At 37.4% G+C, this 25,059-nt stretch overlaps 1 protein-coding gene across 1 annotated transcript in view; it reads right to left on the bottom strand.

The window, feature by feature from the left end:
- The window catches only part of SLC44A3 (solute carrier family 44, member 3), a 35,180-nt gene extending 10,371 nt beyond the window's left edge, over positions 1-24,809 (bottom strand). Inside the window, exons 1-10 of the mRNA XM_010006769.1 lie at positions 24,667-24,809; positions 24,063-24,103; positions 22,486-22,579; positions 21,454-21,623; positions 20,816-20,905; positions 20,043-20,167; positions 18,281-18,467; positions 10,124-10,289; positions 4,039-4,203; positions 2,285-2,363 (exon numbers count right to left, since the gene is read on the bottom strand). Coding sequence (XP_010005071.1) covers positions 2,285-2,363; positions 4,039-4,203; positions 10,124-10,289; positions 18,281-18,467; positions 20,043-20,167; positions 20,816-20,905; positions 21,454-21,623; positions 22,486-22,579; positions 24,063-24,103; positions 24,667-24,809 — 1,260 coding nt within the window. The remainder of the gene's footprint in view (positions 1-2,284; positions 2,364-4,038; positions 4,204-10,123; positions 10,290-18,280; positions 18,468-20,042; positions 20,168-20,815; positions 20,906-21,453; positions 21,624-22,485; positions 22,580-24,062; positions 24,104-24,666) is intronic.
- Positions 24,810-25,059: the final 250 nt, after the last annotated feature.

Here is a 25,059-nt window from a genome sequence, read left to right as displayed (position 1 = left end):
TTGATAACATAACAGAGCACTTGGTTGATACTGCATAGGAAGAAAGCAGCTTGCTCTCTATCACCTGTGTTATTTCCTCCAGCACCTGTTTCTCATCTGCAAGTTGCCCAGAGGGAAAGCAAGGGGCTCAGTTTAATCCTCATTAAACTTGTGAATGAAGGAGCAGAAAGAATTTAAATAATCTAAGCAGTATAACAACAGGGTGAAGAAAATCGTGCAGAAGTGATGGGGAAGGCTTTTTTTTTGGCATTTCAGGTAATTGTATGCTTATTACGATAGTGAAAGTAACACTAGAGTAAAAGACAAAAATATAGTAGGGAATGTTAAGGCAAACAATGAGCTTTGGACCAAATTTTATAACAGCTGTTCCACATTTCAGTAATTTGAACTCACACAAAAATCAGAATCTGAACTAAAAAATCCTTTCAAAATATTAAACATATTTTTAACCCCTCCCAAGTCCCATTCTTAAGTCCATGTTCAACACATATGTGAAACTTAAAGGCTGTACCCAGCAGCTTTCACTGATCTTAGTAAGAGCTCTTAAGAGTTCATTACTTCTGTTAATCAAGCCATATGTTAAACTGTTTAAAACTGGAGACCTGACTTTTTTTTTTTTTAATTTACATTCAGCTGCAGATTTTACCAAATTGAAGCTAAAGGTTTTCAATCATAGTAAAAATATATTTTTAAATAAACAGGCTCAAATACATTCTGAATAGGAAAAAAAACCAACACAAAAACACAAAACCAAAACAAAATCAAACAAACAAAAAACCAAAGACCAACATGAACTACTCTACAAAATGCAATAACCCAAGACCAGTGCTACTCCTTCATATCGATAAAATTTATATTAAAATATTAGAGCACATTCTTGCTTTTCTTCTTGTCTAACCATCACCCAAATAACCTTGAATTTGGAGCACATGAAACATCATCATCTTTGCTAAAAGATGTTAAAACAAACAATTATCTAACAGCAAACACAGTATTATGATCATTAGGTTGAAAACCACAAGTCATATAAAAACAGAAGTTTGCCTAAAATAGATGAGGAAACAGGAAATCTTCTAAGGGAACAAGAGCTACAATACAGCCTTCTGAAACAAAAGGAAGAACATTACAGTAATTAATTCTACTTCTGAAAAACACACAGCACACAACAGCTGGAGAAAGTAAACACTAGGATGCTGGATCTCTCTTTGAAAGGCAGGAAGTGAAGGGGAAAGGGTGACTAAAAATGGAAAGCGTGGAGTCAAAATGAACTCTGATATTCCTCACCAAGTCAGTGACCATAAGTTCTACTTAAAACACCACTCTGGAAAATTGTCTAGAACCAGAGGTTTCACTGCATAAGTATTTAATCTAGGCTGAACTAAGTGGAAAACTTTCTATTCATAGTTGTGCATGGTGAAACTTAACTTATCCACCTACTTTAGAAGATAAGTCAGACCCTTTATCAGAATTGCCTTGTTTACTTCACTACCGCCCTCTGCAACAAGAACAAAGAGTGAAACAGTCAGAGTTAGGAATCAGCATGAACATCTGATTACCTTTCACATTAAGAACACCTCAGTCACTAGAGATAACAAAAGGGGACTGACAAAGAGAAAAATTAACTATCTACAATGATGTATATAAAATTGAAAAACATTTTGAGAAAAGGATCAAGATGGAGAAAGTACGAGTATCTGAAAAACTGCTGTATGTCAGAAATCATCCATTTCTAGTAAAAACAGTTTTGAAACAAAACTGCTAACAAAAAAAACAACAACCAAGATATTTCAAAGGAAAACAATATTATATTATCTGGCTTTTTCATCATGGATCATATTCCCAAGCATACTGATAATAGAACTCAGCCAGGAGTTCAAGTTTCTTTATTCAGGACTTTCAGGTAGAAAATACTGTATCTAGTTTAATGATACATCTCCAGGTGGGTTTTTTACTTCCTCATTGCTTTCTCCCACCTGTATTTCAGTAGTCTCTCTGGCACAACTCAACAAAATGTTAAGCCTTCTTACTTTCAGAAATGGGCCTCTGAAAGGGCTATCTCAGCTGTATTAAGAAGTTTTCTAAAATTTTGCACCTTGCATGTTTGTCATTCCCCTATTTCTTTATATCAAGTTCCATTTCTGTTTGAAGACTTGTTTATTTAGTTTAGGTGGGCAGCAGGAAACTTTGGTTTACAAGCACTGGATGTTGCTTTACTTGTGCTAAATGGAGCACAGTTCCCACACTAGTCTGCAGGTGGTTGAGTGACAGAGAAATCACAGTGTACCTGGTTAAAGTATCTTAAGCAACTTTCATGGCACCAAAACCAGCAGAAACAGCACTTGAACAGGCATTTTGCACATGTACTCTCCTGCAATAAAATGAAATGTCTGGTTACTCAACACAGAATTAGTCTCAAACAAAGTTGCCATTTTAGAAAAATTTGCTTTTCGGGGACAGACTCTTCTAATAAAGCATTCACTTAGGCAGCAGATATTTCATTTAGGATTAAGGAATTATTTTTAATTCAGACTTCAGTATTAATGACTGACAAGCTGAGTATATTTTTTTCTTCCTGTAGATGGAAGAATCTTCTCCGAGAAAGGAAAATAAATGCTGTAAGCAGCTTTGTGAGCTAACAGCTACTTGGAGAACAAAACAGGCAGACTCCTCAGAGCCTTCTCTTCTCCAGGCTAAACAGCCCCAACTCTCTCAGCCTGTCTTCATAGGAGAAGTGCTCCAGCCCAGTGAAGACTGAAGCAAAATAGATGTTTAGCCTTCTCCATATCCTTCATGACAACAAGGTCTCCTCTTTCCTCCTGGAGAGGGCCCACATTTTCCCCACTTCTGCCTCTTATCACTGATGTACCTATAGAAACCCTTCTTATTACCCTTGATGTCCCTGGCCAGGTTTAACTCTACCTGGGCTTCAGCTTTCCTAACCTGACCCTGGCTTCTCAGACAACTTCTTTTTATTTCTCCCAGCCTACTTATCATTGCTTACACCCTCTGAAGACTTTCTTTTCTCATCTAAGAGTGTTCAGGAGCTCTCTGTTCATCCATGCAGGTCTTTCTCGGGATGCATTGCTCCTGGGCTTGGAGGAGGTAATCTTTGAATATTGACCAGCTTTCTTGGGCTCCTCTGCCGTTCAGGATTTTATCCCATGATACTCTACCAAGAAGATCCCTGAAGAGGCTGAAATCTGCTCTCCTGAAGTCCAGAACCTGAATTCCACCATTTCATGGTCACTGCAGCCAAGGCTGCCCTTAAGCTTCACATTCTCCACTTGTTGATGAAAACAAAGTCCGGCACAGCACCTTTTCTAGTTGGCTCCTCTACCACTTGGAAAAGGAAGTTGTCATCAATGCATTCCAGAAACTTCCTGGTTTGCTGGTGCCTTGCTGTATTGTCCCTGCAGCAGATGTAGGGGCAGTTGAGGATCATAGCCTGTGAATGGGAAGCTGCACCTATCAGCCCGTAGAGAGCCTGGATCCAGCTCTCTCCTTTTCTACCTCGCGGATGTTACGCAGCCTTTTCAGCATTTCCTTCAGCTGGGTCACCTGCTGCAGGAGGTCCTCCACCTCAGCACACCTTATATACGAAGGTTTCCCACTTAACCTTGCCCCGTGCAAGATGTCCAGGCACTTACCACAGCCTGCAGTCTTCTTTCATCCCTTCTTTCTATAAACTCTTATCACAAGACAGATGAAATATCTTCTGTACTTATATTTTCTTTTTTTAAACGTATGATGCAAACATTTTAAATAGAGTATTCTGTCAAATTTTTCCTTTACCCCTCACAGAAACCTTTATATATAAACAAAATAAAGGGAGGTTTTAACAGTGGTATTTTCTGCTTCAAAAAATATCTGAGTTGAGAAAAAAAGGAAGCACATGGAGCTTTCTTAATGAAGAAAATGGGATAAAACCCAAAATTTGATATAATATAATCAATTTTTAAGCAAGAAGTATATTCTTCAAGAGATTTTTTTCATGAATCTCACCTTTAAACTATTATTTTTATAGTATTACAGAAGTACATACCTACCTTTTGGTTTAGGATATTATAAAGGTAAGAGAGAACAATCCTTGGTATTCTCAGCATTGTGATTAGAAATGAGCCTTTCACAGCAGTTCCTAGATGATAGCAGAAAAGAACTGATATGGAAGACAGGACTGGATGACGTGGTGGGCTTTTTTTATTTCTAGAAGGAAAAACAAACAATGTAAAGTCATTTAAAACTCATTTAGGAAGATACACATTGTATCTTTTCAGTATTTGGAAATTTCAGGAATTAAGCTGGTATCTCCTTTCCCACTTGAACAACTCCAGTTTTCCTACTGACTTCATCTGAACATTCACCTTGATCCAAAGGAAAGCAGCCAAGTTTCTAACTTCTATTGGATTAGTTTAACTCTTAAGCAATTAATGTTTTGATATATTCAGTAATGGAAAAATATCTAGAAAAACTTACAATGGAAAATACCAGAAGTAAGTGAACAATGTCTGAGAATATTTCCTTGAGCACCCCTCCCCAACTCCTATCACTTCTCTTATCCTCTGCAATCTTTTATTTGACTGTTGTTTCTGCTAGATTTTAGTCTGAAGGAATGAACCCACTATTTCTGCTTTAGTGGTAAAATTAAAACTAGGAAAAATATCACAAGATCTTGTGCAAAATTGAGATCTACTATTTACTTCTATTATTGCAATTTGGCTGAATTTTGTTTTAAATATTGTTTAGATAATTAATACACTTTGTCACTGAACAGGATTTGTTTTAAAATGGAACACACAAAAAAGGAATAGCATACTATATGTTTAGAATTACGATTAAAAACCTTATAATTCAACTGCACAGTAACCTCTATTATTCCGAAGAAATGCGTTTCTCAAAATTGAAAAGCAAAGACAGAAAATTGGCCTAAGAATCCCAAATACAAGTTTTATTTTCTTGGTTTCTTTGTAAAGGTCATATTAATGTCAATCATTTACAGAGAGTAGTATGACACACCTCTCAAGAATTTGTATGAAAACCAGGAAATCAACTTAAAGCCACTCCCTCATCCCTCTTCAAATGCTGTAAAAAATTAAATCTATTACATTAACATTATAAATAGCTAAAAAAGTCCTTTCAGAGGATTAAAAAACTTACTGGTCAATAATCATAAACAGCCCTACTATACAGCAACTCTTAAGCAATTGACCCAACCATGAAAAATTTACTTAGGCAAGAGAATCAGCAGCAGTTTGACTAAGTACTTAAGTAAAGATCAGACCTTTTATTGCAAATAAGATGTCCTGTTTTTGTAAGTGATTCCTTCAAAACCTCTGTTATCTTGAGAAATCCATAGTTTGCACAAGAAACTAAAAAAATGAAAAGGCAGTGGTAACAGTGACTGGTTGGGGCTAAAAACCTCTACAAATACGCTTTTATTAAATCCTCACTTCAGCAAGAATTTAAATCATACATGCTTTGTCAAGATAGGTATCACAGTTCTGCAAGGATCCTGAAGGTATGACTGCAGTTCATTCAAAACACTAAATACTCAGCAGCCTAGAAGTTGTATTTTAAAATGTGAATATACCACATTGTTTTGAATAGGAAATTCCAGCAAAGTACTTGCTGCATTTATTACTTTTGGTCTTAAAACTGAGGGAACAGCTTGGGAAATAGTAGAATTCTATACTGTATATGGCAGTTTTGTCTTTTGAAGTCATTAGGTTTCTGGGTTTGAAACACGGACAGTCCAATACAGATGAGTTTTTCTATCCATATAGTACCATTGCTTCCTTTTCCCTCATGTACTACCTTACATGTGACAGTCCTATTTAGCTCTCAGAACAGTAAAAATTAAGTTTATGCAACTTAAACATTAACTAAGGGTGAGAAATACAGAAAGGACAAACTTTATCTTAATAATTTACTCACTAGTGAAAAATGAAGAAGAGTTTTGATATTCGTAACAGGACTGATTAATGAGCAGGAATCTCAGAATTTGAAATTTAGATAAATTTCTACACATTTGGAAACTTTTCCACAGTTTCTTTCCTAGTGAAGGAATTGTCACAAGAACATGGTCTGACAAGGTTTCTTGCTTTGTTTCCAAACAGATAGAAAAAGAACAAAGATTTTCCTTGTAATTCTGGCTCAGGGTAGGAAACATAGTAAAATGGCTAGCTGAACAGAACAGAGGATGCTTGTGGCTCTAAACAAGCTCAACCATCCACCCAATTATCCTTAAGGATGAAGTTTCATCCAGCTTTGTGTATCATACGGCCACAATCCTGAACTGACCTTAGCACAAGCATAGCAGCCAGCCATGTGCACAAGGCTTTGTAGGCAGTTCATTGTGCAGAGACTTCTGTGCACACAGACTCCACCATATGCACACAAGGTATCAGGGAAAAACATGAATGTGCCTGACAAACTTCACAAGACTGATTAGGGCCACAATTTGCTTTTCCTTTTTGGTATTCCTATTTTATATTACCACAGGATTGTTTGATTGACACAGAACACTGCTATTCCAAAAAACTGTGAACCTGTACTCAATAGCACGTAATCTTTTAAGAATTTTCTTTAGTCAATGCTGCCAATTATCTTTATTTTTTGTGAACTGTGTGATACTCAGTATCTTTCTTAACACTGAGTGCCTTGAATTAAATCCATCCACATCCATCACAGCTTTCATTTTTAATCCACTTTTTTGTGTGAAAAAAAAAAAAAAGTAATCTTTACACACCCAGAAGACACAGACATTTGAAAGGGGGAAAAAAAAAAAAAAAGCCTTTTTTTAAAGTTTGTCCTTTTCAGATCTGTGCTTATGGTTTTATTTCATCCTGTCTCATTTGTTTCAAAGACTGCATAAAAGGAGATTTTGTATAAAATACTTCAAAAGTCTTCAGGAATTAATCCTATATGTAAATATGAAACAGTTTTTAAACAAATATAATTAACTACAAGATTTGTAATAAAAGAGACATTGTCAGAGTAACAGACAACACACAGACTGTACTTCAAAATGCCCTTTTACCTGCTCTCAAAACCACAAGGGACAGGTCTGGCTACATACATGTTGACAGCTCCTTAACATGAGTTAGGTCAAGTATGTAAGCAGGGCAGAGGATGTTCATAAATACTGCACATGTATTTGAAGAGAGAAGAGGAATCCTTTAAAAAAATTAGTCCTAATTCATCTGTCAATGATGCAAATCCACAAACCTGGATTTTTTGTTTTACAGAGTGATCTATGTGTTTCAGTTCTCACTGAATCTATTGCCAGTTGTGGTGCTGACCATTTTAGAGTCAAGTGGAAAATCCCAATCCTGCAAATGTTCATATCCTTCCTTAACTTCACCCTGTGCAGTAACATGCATGCATTGGAATTACTCAATAAACACCAGCATGGACAGGACAAAGATGCCTGTGACATGGGCCAAGTTACCATACCACTTTCCTTTAATCCCAGAGAGAGAAAAAGCCTCGTGTCGCTGGAAAGTAAATACGCATTATAACACCAAGATTAAAATAAACTCTCATGCAAAACAGAAACAGTAACAAAGAAAGTTTTTTAAAAGTCTGACCCCTTTTCACAAGTCACCAAAAGTAATCACTAAGCAAAAAAGTTCTATTTATTTTATTAAATTAATAACATCTTTCATGTATTCATGTTTCACCTGAAAAAAAAAAAAAAAGGAGACAAAATCCATTTTCAGTGATGGTATTAGAGGTCAAATATGTCACCTGTAAAGCTAACCCAGCTGAAACAGCCCTCTGCCTTCCCCATCTGCAACTCCATGGTGACTGTTGGCCATGCAGCACATTGCTGTGTGTGCTGTGGAAGTCAATTTCCGCAGAGAAAGGCAGTGCCATTTCCTCAGAGCGCTTACAAGCAAAGAAGAAAGCCTCTCTGTGAGGTATGATAAACAAACTCTTGTGACATGCCTTTACATGGTGCCCCAGGGAATACATCAAAAACACACAGCAGACAAGCTCAGAGCTGCAAGATAACCCTTGCCCTTGATGGTGTGACAGCTTTTGCAGCTAACCATCCTTTCCCCATTCCTGCACTGCTCTGTGTTTCGACAGAATTGTGCTGAGAGCCTCAATGCAGGAACAGGGATCATCATCACAGAAAAATTGTATTTCCCCTTCCAAGTACAACTCTCTCAGCACAGTACAAGTTACCTGGCAAGCAAGACAAGGGCTTGACAGTAGATGTACAAAATAATTTCAATACAATTGGGTACAGGAACCTTTTGTACTCTGCAGCCAGTTCCTGCAGCAGCAAAAAATTGCTGGAAAGCAGAAGATAAAGAGCAGTAAATGTTACCACAGTAGCTTCTACAGGTGCTTCTCTGCTCTTTGTGAAGAATAGATGCACAGTGTCTATACCTTGGGAATTTAGATGGTGTATGGTACCAAAATGCACTGCAGTGCACAACCCAGTAAGTCAGTGAAACTGCTTTTATTTCCTGTGCCTTTTCAAGCAAGCCAATTTAAATGAACCCTTAGTGCCTCAGGATTTAGCTGCTACAGCTGAATCCATCGCTAAAGCTTGAGGAACACAAATTTGCTTAGAAGAAAAATGCAGTCCATTACCCACAGGACCACAACCATGCTACTTACTCATGTTCAGAGCTTCAAGAGGAAAAAAGGAGACGATGCAAGAAATGCGAGTTCCTCTCTTGTCTGATCCTATCATGACATGTAAAAGACTGTGTATAGATCTCAACCTTTGAAAAAAGCAGCATTTTAGATTTTGTCTGCTCTTTTACTAGCATCAGTTCAATGGCATGTCTGTTGGCTTCTGATACACGTTAAACACTGCCCTGCTTTAGCTTTTTGGATGAGATAACAAAACCTGTCACCAGGTCTTGCAGCTTTGCTGCTTTGGCTGTGTCAGCTGCAGTGTGAAATCCTTACAGAATCACTCCTGCAAGCAGGCTCTGTGCTGCTGTCTCTGCTAGGCGAACAGACCATTTGGAAACCTTCCAGCAGGAGGCCTTTCTGTCAGCAACTGAAACATGCTGGGCTACATTCTAGAGACTATCAACAGAAACCTGTTACCTAGGTTTTGGAGAAGCTCAAAGCCTCCCTTCTTAGCCACCTGAGTCAAATCGTCCCAGGTAGCTGCAGCCAGTCCTTCAGGGTCCCCCTCCCAAGGGACAGGCTTCCCAGAATGCTCCCAGGTCACCTTTCTCATGGGATAATTTCCTAACAAATTGAGATTATCATCATATCTCTCTAGTACAAAATTAAGAAATGCCTTAAAATGCCAGAGTCTTTCACAGATCAGAAAATCTCATCACTGGGCACAGAGGGACAGAGCAATGAGGGTGAGAGAGCTCATAAAATACCTGTGAGGAAAAATATTCTCAGGATAATACCCTATTCATTGTCAAAAAAACTCAACAACATATTGCGAGATTTAAATCTTCCCCTGTAATGACAGTGTAGCTCTGCTTCAGTGCATGGAATCAATATAATTTCATTTTACAAAATTGCAAGTCTAAAAAACAGTATAAATCAAGAAAAGTACAGATTTTTCCCCATTTCCACCACATTTACATTTTAAGGCAAAATACAATCAAGACAGTTTGTTTACACCTCTACATTCTTAACAGTAGTGTTAAAGCATTTACCGTTAACTGAAAGCACCTGCACAGAATGAAAGAAAGAGTAGCAGACCAGATATTTATACAGTCAGAACAAATGGAAACCCAGAGCATGGATGAACACCTAGGAAGAGGTCAAACTGCCTATAAATACATGAAATTACTGAGGAGCTATATATTGCATCTCCATTTGGAGCTCATGCAGTCTCCTGGAAAAGGGTCAAATGCAGTTTATGCGTTATGAATGGCAATTTCACCAGAGTCAGCTGAGCTCCATTGGCTTGTATCAAAGCAGTGAACAGCAGGGGTGAGTCAGATTAATATAATACACAATGTAAAATCTTACGCAAGATCTCTCAACAAGCAACACTATTTTGTATTAAATTGAATCTCGAGATATTGACATAAATGGCAGTAAAATTTGAGGCTATTTTGCTCAGAAAAAGACTGAAAATAAATGGTGGAGAATTCTCAATACTACACGGCCATAATTCTGCACTCACCTGTTGAAGTAACAAGCAACCACTGCCCCTGCAATTGTTATTTGCTGACAAGCAAGAATGAATTCACTAGTCCAGATGAGGCCAATGAAATGATACCACACCATGTAGGAAATTCCAGACAGACCTCTGTATTCTACCTGTCCTCCTGAAGTACTCTGCGCAGTACCTGGAGTTGGGGTTACACCATTGTATTATTATAATGCATCAGACAAGGAAAAAAAGAAGTACATATAAGGGCTTTTCTACTCTTTTTCTTAACTTTTCTTCAATAAAATTATTAAAAAACCCAAAATCAGCTGCTATTTAACTCTATCTGATCTAACAAAGTCAGAAAGCCAAAATTCTGTAACTCAAAGAGAATTTCGAAAAACAAAATCTTACAAAAAGCAAAAGCTTCGGTTTAAATTGGGACTGCAACAGTTGCCAACAAAATCAAGAGAATAGCTACATATTAGTAAAGATTTCTGAGAAAACATTACTCAAGATTCAAATAAGCCAGTGCTTCAGAAGTAAAGGAAATTTTCTTCATTCAAAATTCAAATAAATTCATAGTCCATTATGAAATGTTTTAGGTTTTTTTAATAAGAAGCACAAGAGAAAGACTGCAGAAAAAACATGGAGGATCCATACTATTGCAACAAATAAAAATTATTATTTTAATTACTAATTAGAATAATGGCAAATAATTTTCTGTTCTCAATACTTTGCAATCTTTGTGCAAAATACAGGCACATAAAGGTGGTCTCTAGGAAAAAAACCAACACAACAACCACAAACTAGATATCTATATGGTAGGATATGCTCCAATGTTACTCCTCTATTCAAGAACATTGACAAATTCGCTTATTCAAGCTTAAAAAAAAACCAAAACACAAATGCTTCACTTGTACTAATAATGAAAAGTTTATTCCATATTCAACAGATGGGTGTTCACAAAAGGTGAGGGTAACTCGGATAACTTAGCAACCAGACTGTTCTCTGTGCAATTCTATTTAGGCCACTTGACTCTGAAATCTAGTCCGGGCATAATGGCATCAGGACACTTGTCCCTAGGTCCATAACCTGTTTTGTTGGGTTTTTTTAGTTTAGCAAGCCTTAAGTCTATTAACCTTAAAGATAAACATGTTCACATAACAAAATCTCTGGAGGTGAGCAGTTTCTTATTCTAACTCCATGAAAGAAATAACAATATGAGACATAAAATTACCTGTTAGTGCTAGAACAGCATTGTAACTTAAGCTTTAATACTTCATGTTCTCCCACAGTATAGTACTCAACTTCAAGTTCTAAACTACCACAGATTTAAAGCTATCTACAAAATGGTTCACTTCTGCTCTATTTTTCTATAGCCTTAGAGTTCATACTCAAGAATAGCTAAGAGCAGAAATGATTGAGATTTGCTTTCAGCAGCACCATCAGGTTTAGACAAGCTTTATAAGCCTCCAGAATCAAGGTCGATTTGCCTGTAAATTATGAAAAATATTCACCTACTGAATAATAGCACTGCAAAATTATTTTAAAGTGCTTTGAAAGGATCAAAAAACACTACATGGGTGCGTAATTATTATATGGCTAGCTTAAATATGTACCTGCATAAAATGAATTTAATTACTTTACTCCTATATTAGCACTACAAGAAACTCATCCTTCTTAGATGCTCAGGGAAGAGCTATTTTCTGGTCAAGGGCAAAAAGAAAAGTATATTAATAGATTTATAGCATACAAACTAAGCATTTTTCCCAGAGCTGAGTTAATCTTATTCCCAGCACTCTTGCAATCAAGATTTGAATCTATCTACAGCTGGCCTCAAGGAGGAGGTTGTAGGTACCCTATCCAGCTTTCTCATCAAGGCAGCCTTTGCTGAAGCACAAACACAGCCATAAGTTCTAGGTGTCTTGTTTTCTGAAGGGAATTCTAGCTAAACAGGCATGCTCTTTGCATTGCTGTATGCTTTGTCATTCACAAAAATACTGTTGCTTCCATTATATTCAAATGTATTTTGAGTCTGTTTATTGCAAAATACTTGATGATGTGAAAAAGCTGCTACTCAAATCTCTTCTCCACTGGTTTTAAGTTTGGATGCAAAAATTGTTAGTTTTGGTTTTTTTCTTTTTGCGGAATGAACTTTTGAGGATAGATCATTTACTTTGGTATATTAAAATAAGCTATGTGCTATACCATTCTTTCTTGTTCAGAATTAAAGGGATTTTTCAACTTCCTTACTTCCAGAGATTCTAGACTGCCAACTAGCCAAATATGCCAGTTAATCACAGCCTCTAACCCTTACTGGGGAAGCCTGTGCAAGTTACAGATAAAGGTGATACAAGAAAGTGTCCTACTTCTCCATTTTTATTCAGAGACATTCTGTCACTTGGTAGCAGAATTAAGCACATTTTCCACCATACAATCCAACTGAGCATTTCCAAAAAAAAAGGCACATTTCAGGCTTTGCTTTTGTCATGAAGACTAACAAATGTAGGTATGGTAAACTAATTTTGTTTCAGTTTTGTTTTTTGTTTTGGTTGTTTGGTTTTTGGGGTTTTTTTACCAGCCTACTGAAATAATCATCTGCAGTAACAACAGTAATGGCTTTGTCTTTCCTGGCCAACCTCAGACATGTGCACAGCATTGTGCTCTGCGGCTCAGAAATCAGGCACATTCACCTGCGAGTTCACTATTGATCATTTTGCTGTTGAGATATGGTAAACAGTTCTTGCTACCTCATGGAAACCTGTTTCTGGCTGACTCCCTGTCTTCTGTGCCTACCATGCATGTGTAATTTTGTCAACAGAATTACAAATAGTGTTACTTTTTCATATGTCGGTTTTAGTAGCACAGACAAATTTTAAAGCTATCCTAGATACTATGCTGAGAAAGGTATATGCCATTTTTCTTATCACTCCACTGCAATCCCTCTGCTCACACAAGCTAAACTTTCACAACAAAGCCTTAAAAGATGGTTTCATTTGTCAACATTTTTCTCCAAGTACTTAACCATGAATCTTTCTGGTGTACTATACACTCTCAGTGATAACACTAAGGATTCAGTAAAGAACTGAAGTCCTTACAGCTGAATCACCAAATCTGAAAACCTCTGATCAGTACAAATGTTGATGAGCTGCAAATACTTCAAAGAAGTGTTGTTAACAATGCAAACAGACACAAGTATTTGCAGAAGAATTCAGGAGGGTTTTTCCATCTAATTATGCAGCTGTGCAATGATGCAAGGCAGTGTGCATTCACAGTAACATTTTGGTATTTTCAGACTTAAGTTAGATGCTCTTATTTTTGCAAGTCTTGCTGCAAGGTTTTGCTGATGCCTGGAGCCATTGGCTGTTGTAAGGAATGAAAATCCCTGGGAAGTCTAGTTCAGCAATTTCCTTATCAGAAACAAAGAACCACTGACCAGAATATACTGACAGCCTGTTTATCAGTTCCAGTTACTATGAAAACATGATGTGCCCTTCCCACTGCTAAGTGAGGAAAGCTTCTGGCATCATACACTGAATCTTCACATTTTCTGCAACAGAATCTACTGTGTTATTTTACTTAGCTTTTTTCCATGTAGTGGCATTTACAGCTAAGCTAGCTGCCTGTAATTGGAATGTCAAAGACCTTGCAGGACATAAATTTTTATTGCTGGTTTTGCTACTGCACATCTTTATGTGGCAGTTTTATTGCTCACTTGCCTATAGGATGCACCTTCATTACACAAAAATCTCACACCCCCTTCTCATCCTATATTACATGCAGATGATTTATGCCATGTGGAATTCACAGCTTCCACATGCTGGAAAGCTGAAAGACATGCTTTGCTGTGGCCACATGGTCACTTCAGTTTGGCAGTGAAAAGCCATAAAAATTAGCAAACAATAAGACTCACTGACTCTAAGACATATCAGCTTTTCCAAAGCAGAGCTGAATTCCATTCCTAGGCAGCTAATGGTTCTAACTGGTGCCACTGCTTGTGCTGTCTCAAGTCTCATGGTATCTGGCATTTCTCCTAGTATTCTAGGTCTGGAATTCACTCCATCTCTCCTGCTCTTAGAGATTCTGAATTACTGAGGTACTTAAGCAGTTGCCTACCTTAAAATGCCTAAGTAGTCCCACTGATTTTAGTACGATTACCCATGTGTTTCAAGTCAGTCATGTGCATAAATACTTTTCCAACCGCAGGCTATAGTTTGCTATAGCAAAGTTAATCTTTCCTCAGAGTAACACTAACTTTTGGAAGTGATGTAAATAAGGTGTCAGTGGTTGCATAATAATCAAGTGCACCACAGCTGAAGCGAGGATCCAGTGCCTCAGAGCTGAAAGATGTGAAGATGCTATAAATCATAGAATCACAGAACCATTCTGGTTGGAAAAGACACTTGGGATCACCAAGTCCAACCATCATCCCTTCTCTACAAAGTTCTCCCCTAAACCATATCCACCAACACCACATCCAAATGACCCTTAAACACACCCAGGGATGGTGACTCAACCACCTCCCTGAGCAGCTTATTCCAGTGTCTGACTACTATCTAAGTGAAAAATGTTTTCCTAATGTCCAGCCTAAACCTACTCTGTTGCAGCTTGAAGCCATTCCCTCTTATTCTGTCACTAATTACCTGTGAAAAGAGACCAGCACCAACCTCACTACAATGACCTTTCAGGTAGCTGTAGAGACTGATGAAGTCCCCCCTCAGCCTCCTCTTTCTCAAACTAAACATTTCCAGCTCTTTCAAGCATTCTTCATAAGATTTATTCTCTAAGTCCTTCACCAGGATGTATAAGTACTAGTCATGCTAGAACAGCAAAACAACCCCCACCAAGCTACCTGCTTGTAAGCCACCTTCCTGTAAGCTGCTTTAACATGCAGCATTTCAGGGGATTCATATTTGGGTTGAAAAATTAAAATAAAATCTAAAGGAAGATTCTCAATACCAAATCTAGTTTACTATTAATTTGTTCAAGTTTTGACCTACAAAACAAATCTAAAGGAGTGTGTGGGACTGGAAATCCAAACAGCTGTCACACCTGCTGACACCTCCTGTGTCACCTCGACAAATCTTCTCAACCTGAGAACTGGATAAAACAATAAATCACTACCTTCCCAGATCATTAAAAGGCTAAAGTTGCCTTTGTTGTCTTCTAAGTCCTTCCAGGAGGAGTTACTATGTAATCAGAGCAGCTGTAAACAACTGAGCAGATTCAGATTCCCACACTACTTTATCGGCACCTAGCGGGCACTAACGCCGCTGCAGATCAATTACCCGTCATTTACATAAAAACCTCAGGCTCTAGACTTTGCTAAGATCTCCGTTTACACCTCCTGGGTAACGACAGCCACCACTTAACACACACAGCTCAACAAAAAGAGTAATTACAAATACCAATGATAAAATTAATAGAACCAAGTTCGAACCAGAAAAATAATCGAATACATAGTGTGGCATTTTTCTGTCTGTGTTTATGCTTAGGCTGTAACTTAGAATTGGTTTGGTTTATTTATAAAACGCATATTGCCCTCTAAATATGAAATCCCTAACTATTAACAGAAAAATCTTACAAGGATTGACATCTACACTAAAAATAACCTGTCAGAAGATCTCAGTCAAAATGGATGGTTTACTAGATTGTTCATATGAGAAATACATTGACAGTTAAGTGCCTGGAAATGACATTCCATTCTTATGCTAAATCTGCAAAAAGTAAGTTATTTCAAAACTGAGAGCATTCTAGAAACTTGAACATTGCTCTCCGGTGTAGCAAGATGGGCTGCCTTTTGCACTGTAGAGCTTGTATCACTCACTGGATCATCAGCACTCTTATTATGCTAGGGAGAAGACAATAAATAAACCATATTTGAGTCAGGAGATGTGCTGCTCTATGAATGTAACTGCATGTCACAAACTGTTTGAATCCTACTCTCCAAGCAAGCATTAAAAAAAAAAAAAAAGGTTGAATGGAAATGTCTTGGAGGAAACAGAGAAGAACCAATGAAGGAAAATGGCACAACATGGAAAAATAACAAAAGCCTGACAAAGGCAACTGTCATTGGGTTTTATTTCCCTGTGAATACATGTGGAATTTGCTTTTGGAAATAATGTACAAGTCACTCCTGCATAATCTGTAAAAGCATCCAGGAAATACCTGACTAGTTCCCTATATGAGCTAAAATATTTCTACTCTGCTTTTGAATACTCTGCTCTTGAATACAGCAGACTCAGCTGGCATTTTCTAAATTTAGCTTTAACACTGGCAAGCTCCACATCCTATGTATGCATACTAAAAGCACCAGTGAATTTTCCTGCAGGTAATGAGCTAGCCCAGCTTAACATCAAGGAAGCAACACTTCCTCTAATAGTTATTGTTAATTGTATATTTGGCAAATCCATGTGTTATGATTAATTTTATTTACCTTATATTAGATTTACTACAGTTAGCGTTTATCATAAATTGCATTTGATCCAAGCTGCTCCTTTCTGTAAAGGACTGGTCTGAACCAGTGATAAGGTACCTTGCATGGGCGGCTTGAAAACTACTGCTGCCTGGATGATCTGTGCATGAATGGGATGAAGGATTTGCAGAAAAGCTAACAACCACACGTGTCTAGAACATATCACTGCCTTTGTAAAGGGGAAATTCAAATCTGAGGAGTGTGGAGAAGGAATATCCATGACACCTAAAGCAAAGTGGATCTGCTGAACTATCTAGTCAACCAGAAACAACACACCAAGAGACTGCAGGCTTGAGATTCAGCCTTGCTAGGTCTGACCCTTTTGCAGGAGAAGCATATCATCAGCCAGACAAATGCTTCAAGCAGCCATTTCTGACAGATATGAGCTACTGGGGGAAAGACAGCAGAAACAGAGAAAACCTTGCAAACCTGCATGAGTCTCCAATGAAAGCTGGAGGGAAACAGATCCTAGTCTAGCCTAAACAACGAGTGAGTGATTTGCAATGACATAATGAACTCAGACAAACACTTGTTATAAGTGAATTTGGACTTGTATAGAGCCAAAATTAACAGGATGGGACTGAGAGGGAAGCAGTTGTGATGGAAGAGGAGTGAGGTACCTGACCCATAGAGGTGGGGAATGCTGGCAGTTTTGCCAAATGGGCTCAGCTCAAGTGGTGGTGGAAAGCATATAAGCATTTGAAGACCAAGGCTGTGTTTGTTTTTCACACAAAAACCACTGCTAAGATTCAAAAAAACAGAAAAGCCATTAATAAATACAGGAATTAAAAAAAAAAAAAAAAAAATCTCTATTCACATTAACTCTGCATCAGCTCCAACACAAAGGACAACTGACTCCTTGCAGTGGCCCTAGAAGTTTTTTAAAAAAAAACAACAAAACAACAAACAAAAAACACGAAAAAGCCACCAACCCCTCAAATCACAATGTTTCCTATTTACAAAGGTTAATGTCAGCAAAAGGAGTTATCCCCAGAGCTACACACAGTTTAACTTCTCTTCTTTGGATGATGTTGCATGTAAGAACAACCTCCCTCTCCCTTATATGGCATGATCCTGAGCCAACGGCCAGCATCCAAATTACCCCACTTCACTCAGTGACAGACCTTATAGTGGTATATCCCTCAATACCACTCTCATACTCAAAATCTGTTCTTGCTGATCTTTTATAGTGATTGACTATTTCTATAGAGCACCTCCCCTACAATTGCAGGAACTTCTGGATTAATCCAAATACTGCTCTACCAGTCTAAATGATAGCAAAACTAAACTGCTGCTCAGAAATAATGTTCTGCCTCCATGACAACCGGATATTGTTTATAGTCAGAGGAGATTAACATTCTCATTTCATAACAACTGTACTAAAAGCTGTCTCCTCCCTCCTCTTACTTTCCTGATTTAAACACATCAAACATACACTGTATCTAGCACAATCTATTTATAAATAAAGTAATTGAGAAAGAACAAAACTAAAGCCCACATATGGGGCAAAAATCTCTCTTCTGTAGTGCTAAGACTTGCAGAACTGTGGCAATGTTGAAGAATACAAGTGGGGGGAAAAAATAAACAAGAAAAGGAAAGAGTAACACAGCTGTGTGGTAGTCCACATTTTGTACACTAACATCAGGTTTCATATGTCAGAGTTTAACTTAGGAAACAGCATTCATTCAAAAGCATGGAAAACATAAACTTACCTGCAGTTCCTAAGCTAAGCAGTACAGCAACCCAAAATATCCAGAACACAATAAGAATCAGAAAGGTCCAGAGTGGTTGGAACAGGAGGAAAGAAATTCTGCCTATGATTTTACCAACAATCCGAAACAACTGTACAGTGAACTGAAGCCTCTTCCTTAGTACAAGTATAAGGGAAAGCAAAACAACCTGTTACGGGAGATATAAAGACAAATAGTTGGCTTTTTTCCTTAAGAAAGCTATCAGAGTTGTCAAAGGTGGGATCAGGGGGTACAGATTTCACAAAGACATGATAGCAAGGCATTTTACACAAACTCACTGTACACTTGAAAAGCTTTCTGAGACACTGACTATATTCTCAAAGCCTGTGGATTAAAATCTGATTTTCTGATATCATTACTACTGTTTCTTTAAACCAAATATGATTGATTAAACTGTAATTCACTCAATGGAAACAGTCTGTTTTGCTTAAAGCAAACACAAATGTATGTTACATGCTACAAATTCCTTTCACATGCCCTATATTTCATGAAGATAGAAACTTTCTTCCTAGTCAGGTCAGCTTGCCACTGTTCACAATGGTAGGAGAACCTGTCCTTTTCTGCACAAAGGACAGTAGCACAACTAAACTAATTTGAAGGCTGTGTATGTATGGAAGCAAAGCACACATAACATAAAACTTAATTTAAATACACACTTTTTTTGCCCCAATGTAAAAAAAACAAGCAACCAAACAACAACAAAATCCCAGTCAAAATCCCCACAACTCCCCAGTTCCTCATATATCACAAGCATCTATGAACAGCAATTAAAAGAGAGGCTGGAATCTATAAAATTATACATGTAACCAGTGGCAGCTGCTTCACTAATTTTCTTGCCTGCTCTAGAAAGAACTTACTGGCTCTGAAGAAAAGCATAATCTGCAGCAGGAGATGTTCCACAGTGCTGCAAATGATAGTCAGTTGTACTGGAACACACATGCATACAAAGGAACATTTTCTTACCTTTTTAGTGTCCACAGAAGTAAAAAAGTTCTTACTTAGAGAGGATATTAAAAAAAATCTAATCAGTGACATATTTCTATTTGTCACTGTAAACTGTTAAGACTGTTCATATCTGGTAAATCTATGGACCCCAATCTCCTTTCAGAAAACAAACAATCACTTTGACAAATGTCTCATGAAGTGCAAATTGTCTGTACACTCATGTAGAGCAATGACATCTTCAACATTACAATATCAGAGTGAAAAAAATCACTTTAAAAGTTGCAAACCATGCTCAGATTTTCTGTTGTAAAACAAGGTTAATGAGAGAAAAGTAGAATTTAACCCATTCTTGAGTCCTCAACACTGATGCCTGTGCTTCACTATACCTTTCATTACCTACGAACATTGCCACTCTTTTCTCCTACTGACAGAGTAGGCTGAATCCACAAATCTCATGTTCATATTGAGCTAGTGCTCTGTTCACTCAATATGATTCTCTAGTTAGCTGATGCAGAGAATAACAGGGATGGAACACAATTCTTGCATTTCCAAACACCATTGTTTGTACAGGGTTGAAGTGTGGCAGAACTTTATGTTTACAAATAAATTTCACAATGAAAATATAAAACTATTTAAACTAGTGTAAGCAGATCTTATAATTGATTCTCATTTTCAAATTTGAAAGAAATGAGGTATTATTTTTATTGCTGCAGAACCACTGTAGTTCAAGTTTTCAAGCTATAGCCTCTGCCACTGCTTAGGGTAAAATGCTACTTACAGTAAATAAGGTTGAGAAGATAGCATATCCAAGTAGAAACTTTACATTTTCCTTTTCTGTTTCCAATTCAGTGCTGGGATCGTTCCTGTAGTCATAATACAGCCACCAGAGGACACCTGAGACAACTGAGCAAACAGGAGTAGCATGAAGGCAGGCAGCACTCCCCAGACTGAAGCACGCGGCTGTGTGCAGGCTGACGTCTGCCTGGCCTCCCTCATGAGTCTCTTGCCCTTTTGCCCAACCCACGCTCAGCTCAGCAACACTGCCGTGTAGCAGAAAGGCACAGTATCAACAAGAGCAGAGAAAATTCACATAGCAGTCTGTCAGTCTGAGGTAAAACCACAGTAGAAGGTTTGGTTTTCTTGCAGTTATTCTAGAGCTCAGGCATATAATTTCAGCTTTGGCTGGAAATATTCCTACAGTTCTCCTTTTCTAAGGTAAGCAGTGCAAAACTTCTCTAAACTTTCTTTGAAGCAGTAGCATTTTCATAACTGCATTCATCTGCCAACTGAAATGCTGTTTCCAGGCATCTATAAAAAAATAAAAATCATAATCATCCCAACACTCAGCAGCTGGAACAGCAGAGCAAGACCTTGGCATCCAAAGGCAAGCTGGGCTCAGCTCAAAAATGGCTGTGGTAAACTTAAGGTTACCAGAGATGGCCATGATAGGTCCATGAAAGGATAGCTGGTTGTTCAGCTGCCTCTCCTTCAGTTCAGTGAGATTATTCATTTAACTAAGTATATGCTAAAAATATATTAAAATATACTTACACAACAACCCAAATACAACCAGTGCAATCAAAGTATGGACCAGAAGGTTTCGAATGAATCTGAAGACTAAAACCAGTATAAAAGAGAAGGCTGAAAAATATACAAAGTAAGTTTATGAAGAGTGTAAGAATACATTTAGCTTAACTCTTATTTACTTTAATGATAAATCTAAGGTTCTTGCAGAATTTGGGCTTTATCTTTAAATGGTGGTTTCAAAAGCAACAGCATTTAGTAAAGCTGCCAACTTTTTAAAATTTAAAACACACAGCTACCAACAACTTTCTAGTAATGATTTTGTAACTGAAATATTTCACTTGGGGAGTTATTGCTTTTCCATCATTTTCCTTCGAGATTGAAGTAACAATGTTCATCCTGATGCCAGGGTTTTTTTATCAACAATTTTATAGAGTCCCTTTAAATAGGGCATACGGTTGTATCAAGGAACACAGAATTTGGTATTTCATATAGCTGTTCTTCATCAGTATAATAAATGCCTCCTGATAAAACAAAATCACTTTCTTAAAAACAACTCTGCTATGAAAAATGTAACTTTTAAAGCTAAAAATAAAGTAAATATGAACATTTGAAACCTCACATTTTAATTGAATATTTTTACTCGTATTTTGTTTATAACTTACCTAGTGCGAGGAAACTCAGTCCTATCACAGTATGTCTTCCTGCCAATATTCCACTCAGAATTCGGTGAAAAACATCCATTTCATTAACCATACTTATTAAGACAGATGCGTATTTGGAATAGCATTCAGGATTTTGTGGAACACATCGATTAAATAATGGAAAAGATTTACTAGAAAGTTAAAAGCAAAGATGTTAAAAGTATTAATTACTGGACAAATTCTAATCCACAGAGACTGCTTCCACCATTCTCTTGCAAGCTCTCTGCAGTACCCTACAACCATCCCCAGCACAGCTGTGCAGCCACAGCTGGCCAGTTTGATCTGTAACCCGCCAGACCTCCTCCCCACCCAGGAGGACACCTTGCACGTGGAGTTTGACACAACAGGGCACTGGGTACGGGACTGGACAGGTACAAATGCTAGTTTTATGTTTCATCTGCAAAATAAACTCTTAGCAGCAGTATGCTTGTACCAGCACATCCATTCAATATAAACCTGGGAGAAAATACGAACTACTATCTCAATCACCATCAACACATAGCTCCTATTCCCATTCTGGTGTGGCTTCACCTGCTTTGATCCCACGTGTGTATGTAAAGCCTGAACTCATACTAACATAGCTGTTAGCGACATTGTTGCAGAGAACTCTGGACCACAAACACTTTGCATTGTTTTTATTATATTTAAGCATTTGAAAAGACACAGCAAAGCAATGTTTGTAAGGTACAGTTAACACTACCAAATATTTATATATTAAATTATTTGGCATTCCCCGCCAAGCTTCTTGATTGTCCCACTCTGACAACACTGCACTACAACAAAGACATATTCATATCTAAATAGGAGAGGTTTGGGACAGGACACTGTTATCTTCACAGGTGCACATGAGAGCATATAAGGAAACATGTACAAAAATAAATACAGCAAAGCTATTCTGACTGTAAAACACCAAGTCAAATACAAAATGTGAGTAACAATCCTTAAGAAGCTGTTTGGACTCAAGGGTGTTCTAAAGTACCCAGTAATCCTTACCTTGGTGGAACTGGCAGTGCGGGACACAGCTCAGCTGCCTTTGGATTTAGTGTGTAACTGGAAATGTTCAGGTTGTAAATGCAAAGACAAGAACCTAAGAAGGGAAAAAAAAAAAAAAAAAAAAAAAAAAAGAAGGAACTTAATATTAACTACAATTTTAGAGAAAAACATATTTAAGTTTTGTTTACACTTCTGCCTTGATCCCTTAGCAGGCCATATTAATCTCTGATATTCCAGTGGGAATGTAAATAACAAGTAGTTAATTGGGTAAATCTAAAACAACCTCTGCAGAACCTTTTGTCTTCTAGACTTAACTATAGTTACCATTTACTGATCTTCCTGGTGGGCAGGCACACTATTTGTTCCACAGTGGGACACTTCAGCTCTAAACACTTACTCAATAAGATGACAGAAGAGTCTAAAATGACAGAAGCTTCAATAGAACTAGGCCCTACATGATTTAGAACAGAATATATATATATTCTCCAGAAATGTAACAGTTTCTGGGCTTCAGGCTAAATATTACCTAGTACTTTGCTAAGAATACTCTTCTCCATTATATAAAGCTTCTGGGAAAGAAAGGCTGGATACACTCAACCCAATCAAAATGCAATAGGTGCCCTCTCCCTTGAGATAAACACGGAAGTAGTTTCAGCATGTGGATGGAACTTAATGCAATTATATGCAGTTACACTTAAGATACTTACATAATATCATAGGTGTTGACAGTTTTCTGTACATACCAAATGATGGTAAAATACCCCAAAATGAAATTAAAACAAACGTAGTCAATTTAAATAGCAATCCTTGCGAAACAAAACAAAGCACCAGAAAAAACCCCCCCAACAGAACTCTGACCTCCAATCAATATAGCCACCAATCCTAATATGGTCTGCAGTTTATGCATACCCTAGGGAATAAGGGTTAGGCTAAAGGTTATTTTATTTAAATGATGGATGCGAACGAACTGGAGCTGCCTTTTCTACAGAACAGCTACTTCTGACTTTGTATCAATCTTGAACACCAGAAAAAAATTTTAAACCTGTCAGTGGACTAGAAAATCTAGGTATTTGATGTCTAAAGGGACAAAAACACTTATGTATCTCTGGAATTAATAATTCCACCATAGTTTTAATTACATTTAAAAGAACTAGTTGGACAAATTTCTCAAATAACATGCAAATTCTCTTCACCCACTGGCACCTCCACCAAACTACACTAGTTAATTCTCAGCAGCCAGTTTTCTGCTAGATAATCTCAGCATTGTACAGGAATTAGCCAACAGTTTTGAATTTGCATAAGAGAGCTGTAATGTTTCTGGAAACCGAGGCAGACACATTTTATTTTCTGTTGCCATGGACTGCTCAGGAAATTAATGGTAAGAAATTATTCCCTTGCGTAGCAGACATAAGAATAACAAATTGAAAGCTGCTCAACTGTTCTAAAGATATACCAAGATATTCATATTCCCTGTTGCACACCATTATTCCTTGCAAAACTCTGGAGGTCTTCCAAAGAGTTGAGTTGCTCTTGTGGACAACTAGACACGCACAAGGAAACTGAACTGATTTTGAGGCTTTGCATTTCCAGGCTGCATGAATTCAGAAAGAACACATACCTAGAAAGAAAAAAAGATCCTCTTTTCAAAAAACAAGATTTCTGGTTTTTATATGTTTAAATTCTGAGCCTTTTCCCCATCTTTTTAAAGCACTACAAAGCAAATAAAACTCTTTTTCCACATATAATGGAAAAAAAAAAAAAAAGAGTTTAAAGTCAGAAGTTAAGAAGCAATTTGAGAATATGCTACATTTTTACAATTCATTTATGTTCTTAAATGGGATCAGAAGCTGCCAAGATGGGTGCCATTCTACAAGAATAGTTCATGGGAGTCAACAGAATGACTAGAAACTGCAACATGCAACTTAAGTACAAAGATTTGCCATACAGAATGATTACTGGTTTGGCTGAAGTCCTATTTAAGATGTTGTTTTAGAAGAAGCCAGCATAAAGCATAACAATGTAGCACAATTTCAAATTCTATCTTAACATTCTACTTTCACTCAGCATTTTGTACCAACATGAGCATGTACATATACATATCTATATGACCGACAGCTAAAAGATCTATCTTACTAAGTTATAAAAAAAAATATTTATTCAGTTATCAGCTGATGTACTTACTTTTTATTACTCATGTCCTGTCCAGAAAAGGGTGCCCCTTTTACAGGAGTATTCTTCCTACCACATATATTCCCAAAGCTGTCATATCCAAGCACAAGCCTTTCTGCAGCACCAGCCATCACAGCATAGCCAGTTATAAACATCTGTTAAAATATTTTTTAATGTGAAATGATGCTACAATAGCTTTTCCTTCCCATTCAATAACTACTGTTTTTAAACCCATGCATTTTTGTCTTGTGGAGACAAACAGTTAAATCTAAAATTCACCCATCTGCAGAAGGCTAGAACAAGTCACATGGACAAGTTTAGCCCCATTCCCTCCCTAGAGCTTTCCCTCGTCTATTGTTGAAAATATATACATTAAGCAGAGTATGACAGGAGAAGAAAGATAAG

The sequence above is a fragment of the Chaetura pelagica genome, unplaced genomic scaffold (genome assembly GCF_000747805.2).
Source record: "Chaetura pelagica isolate M959 unplaced genomic scaffold, ChaPel_1.0 scaffold69, whole genome shotgun sequence".
Taxonomy (NCBI): domain Eukaryota; kingdom Metazoa; phylum Chordata; class Aves; order Apodiformes; family Apodidae; genus Chaetura; species Chaetura pelagica.
This window is presented reverse-complemented; position numbering and strand designations above follow the sequence as displayed.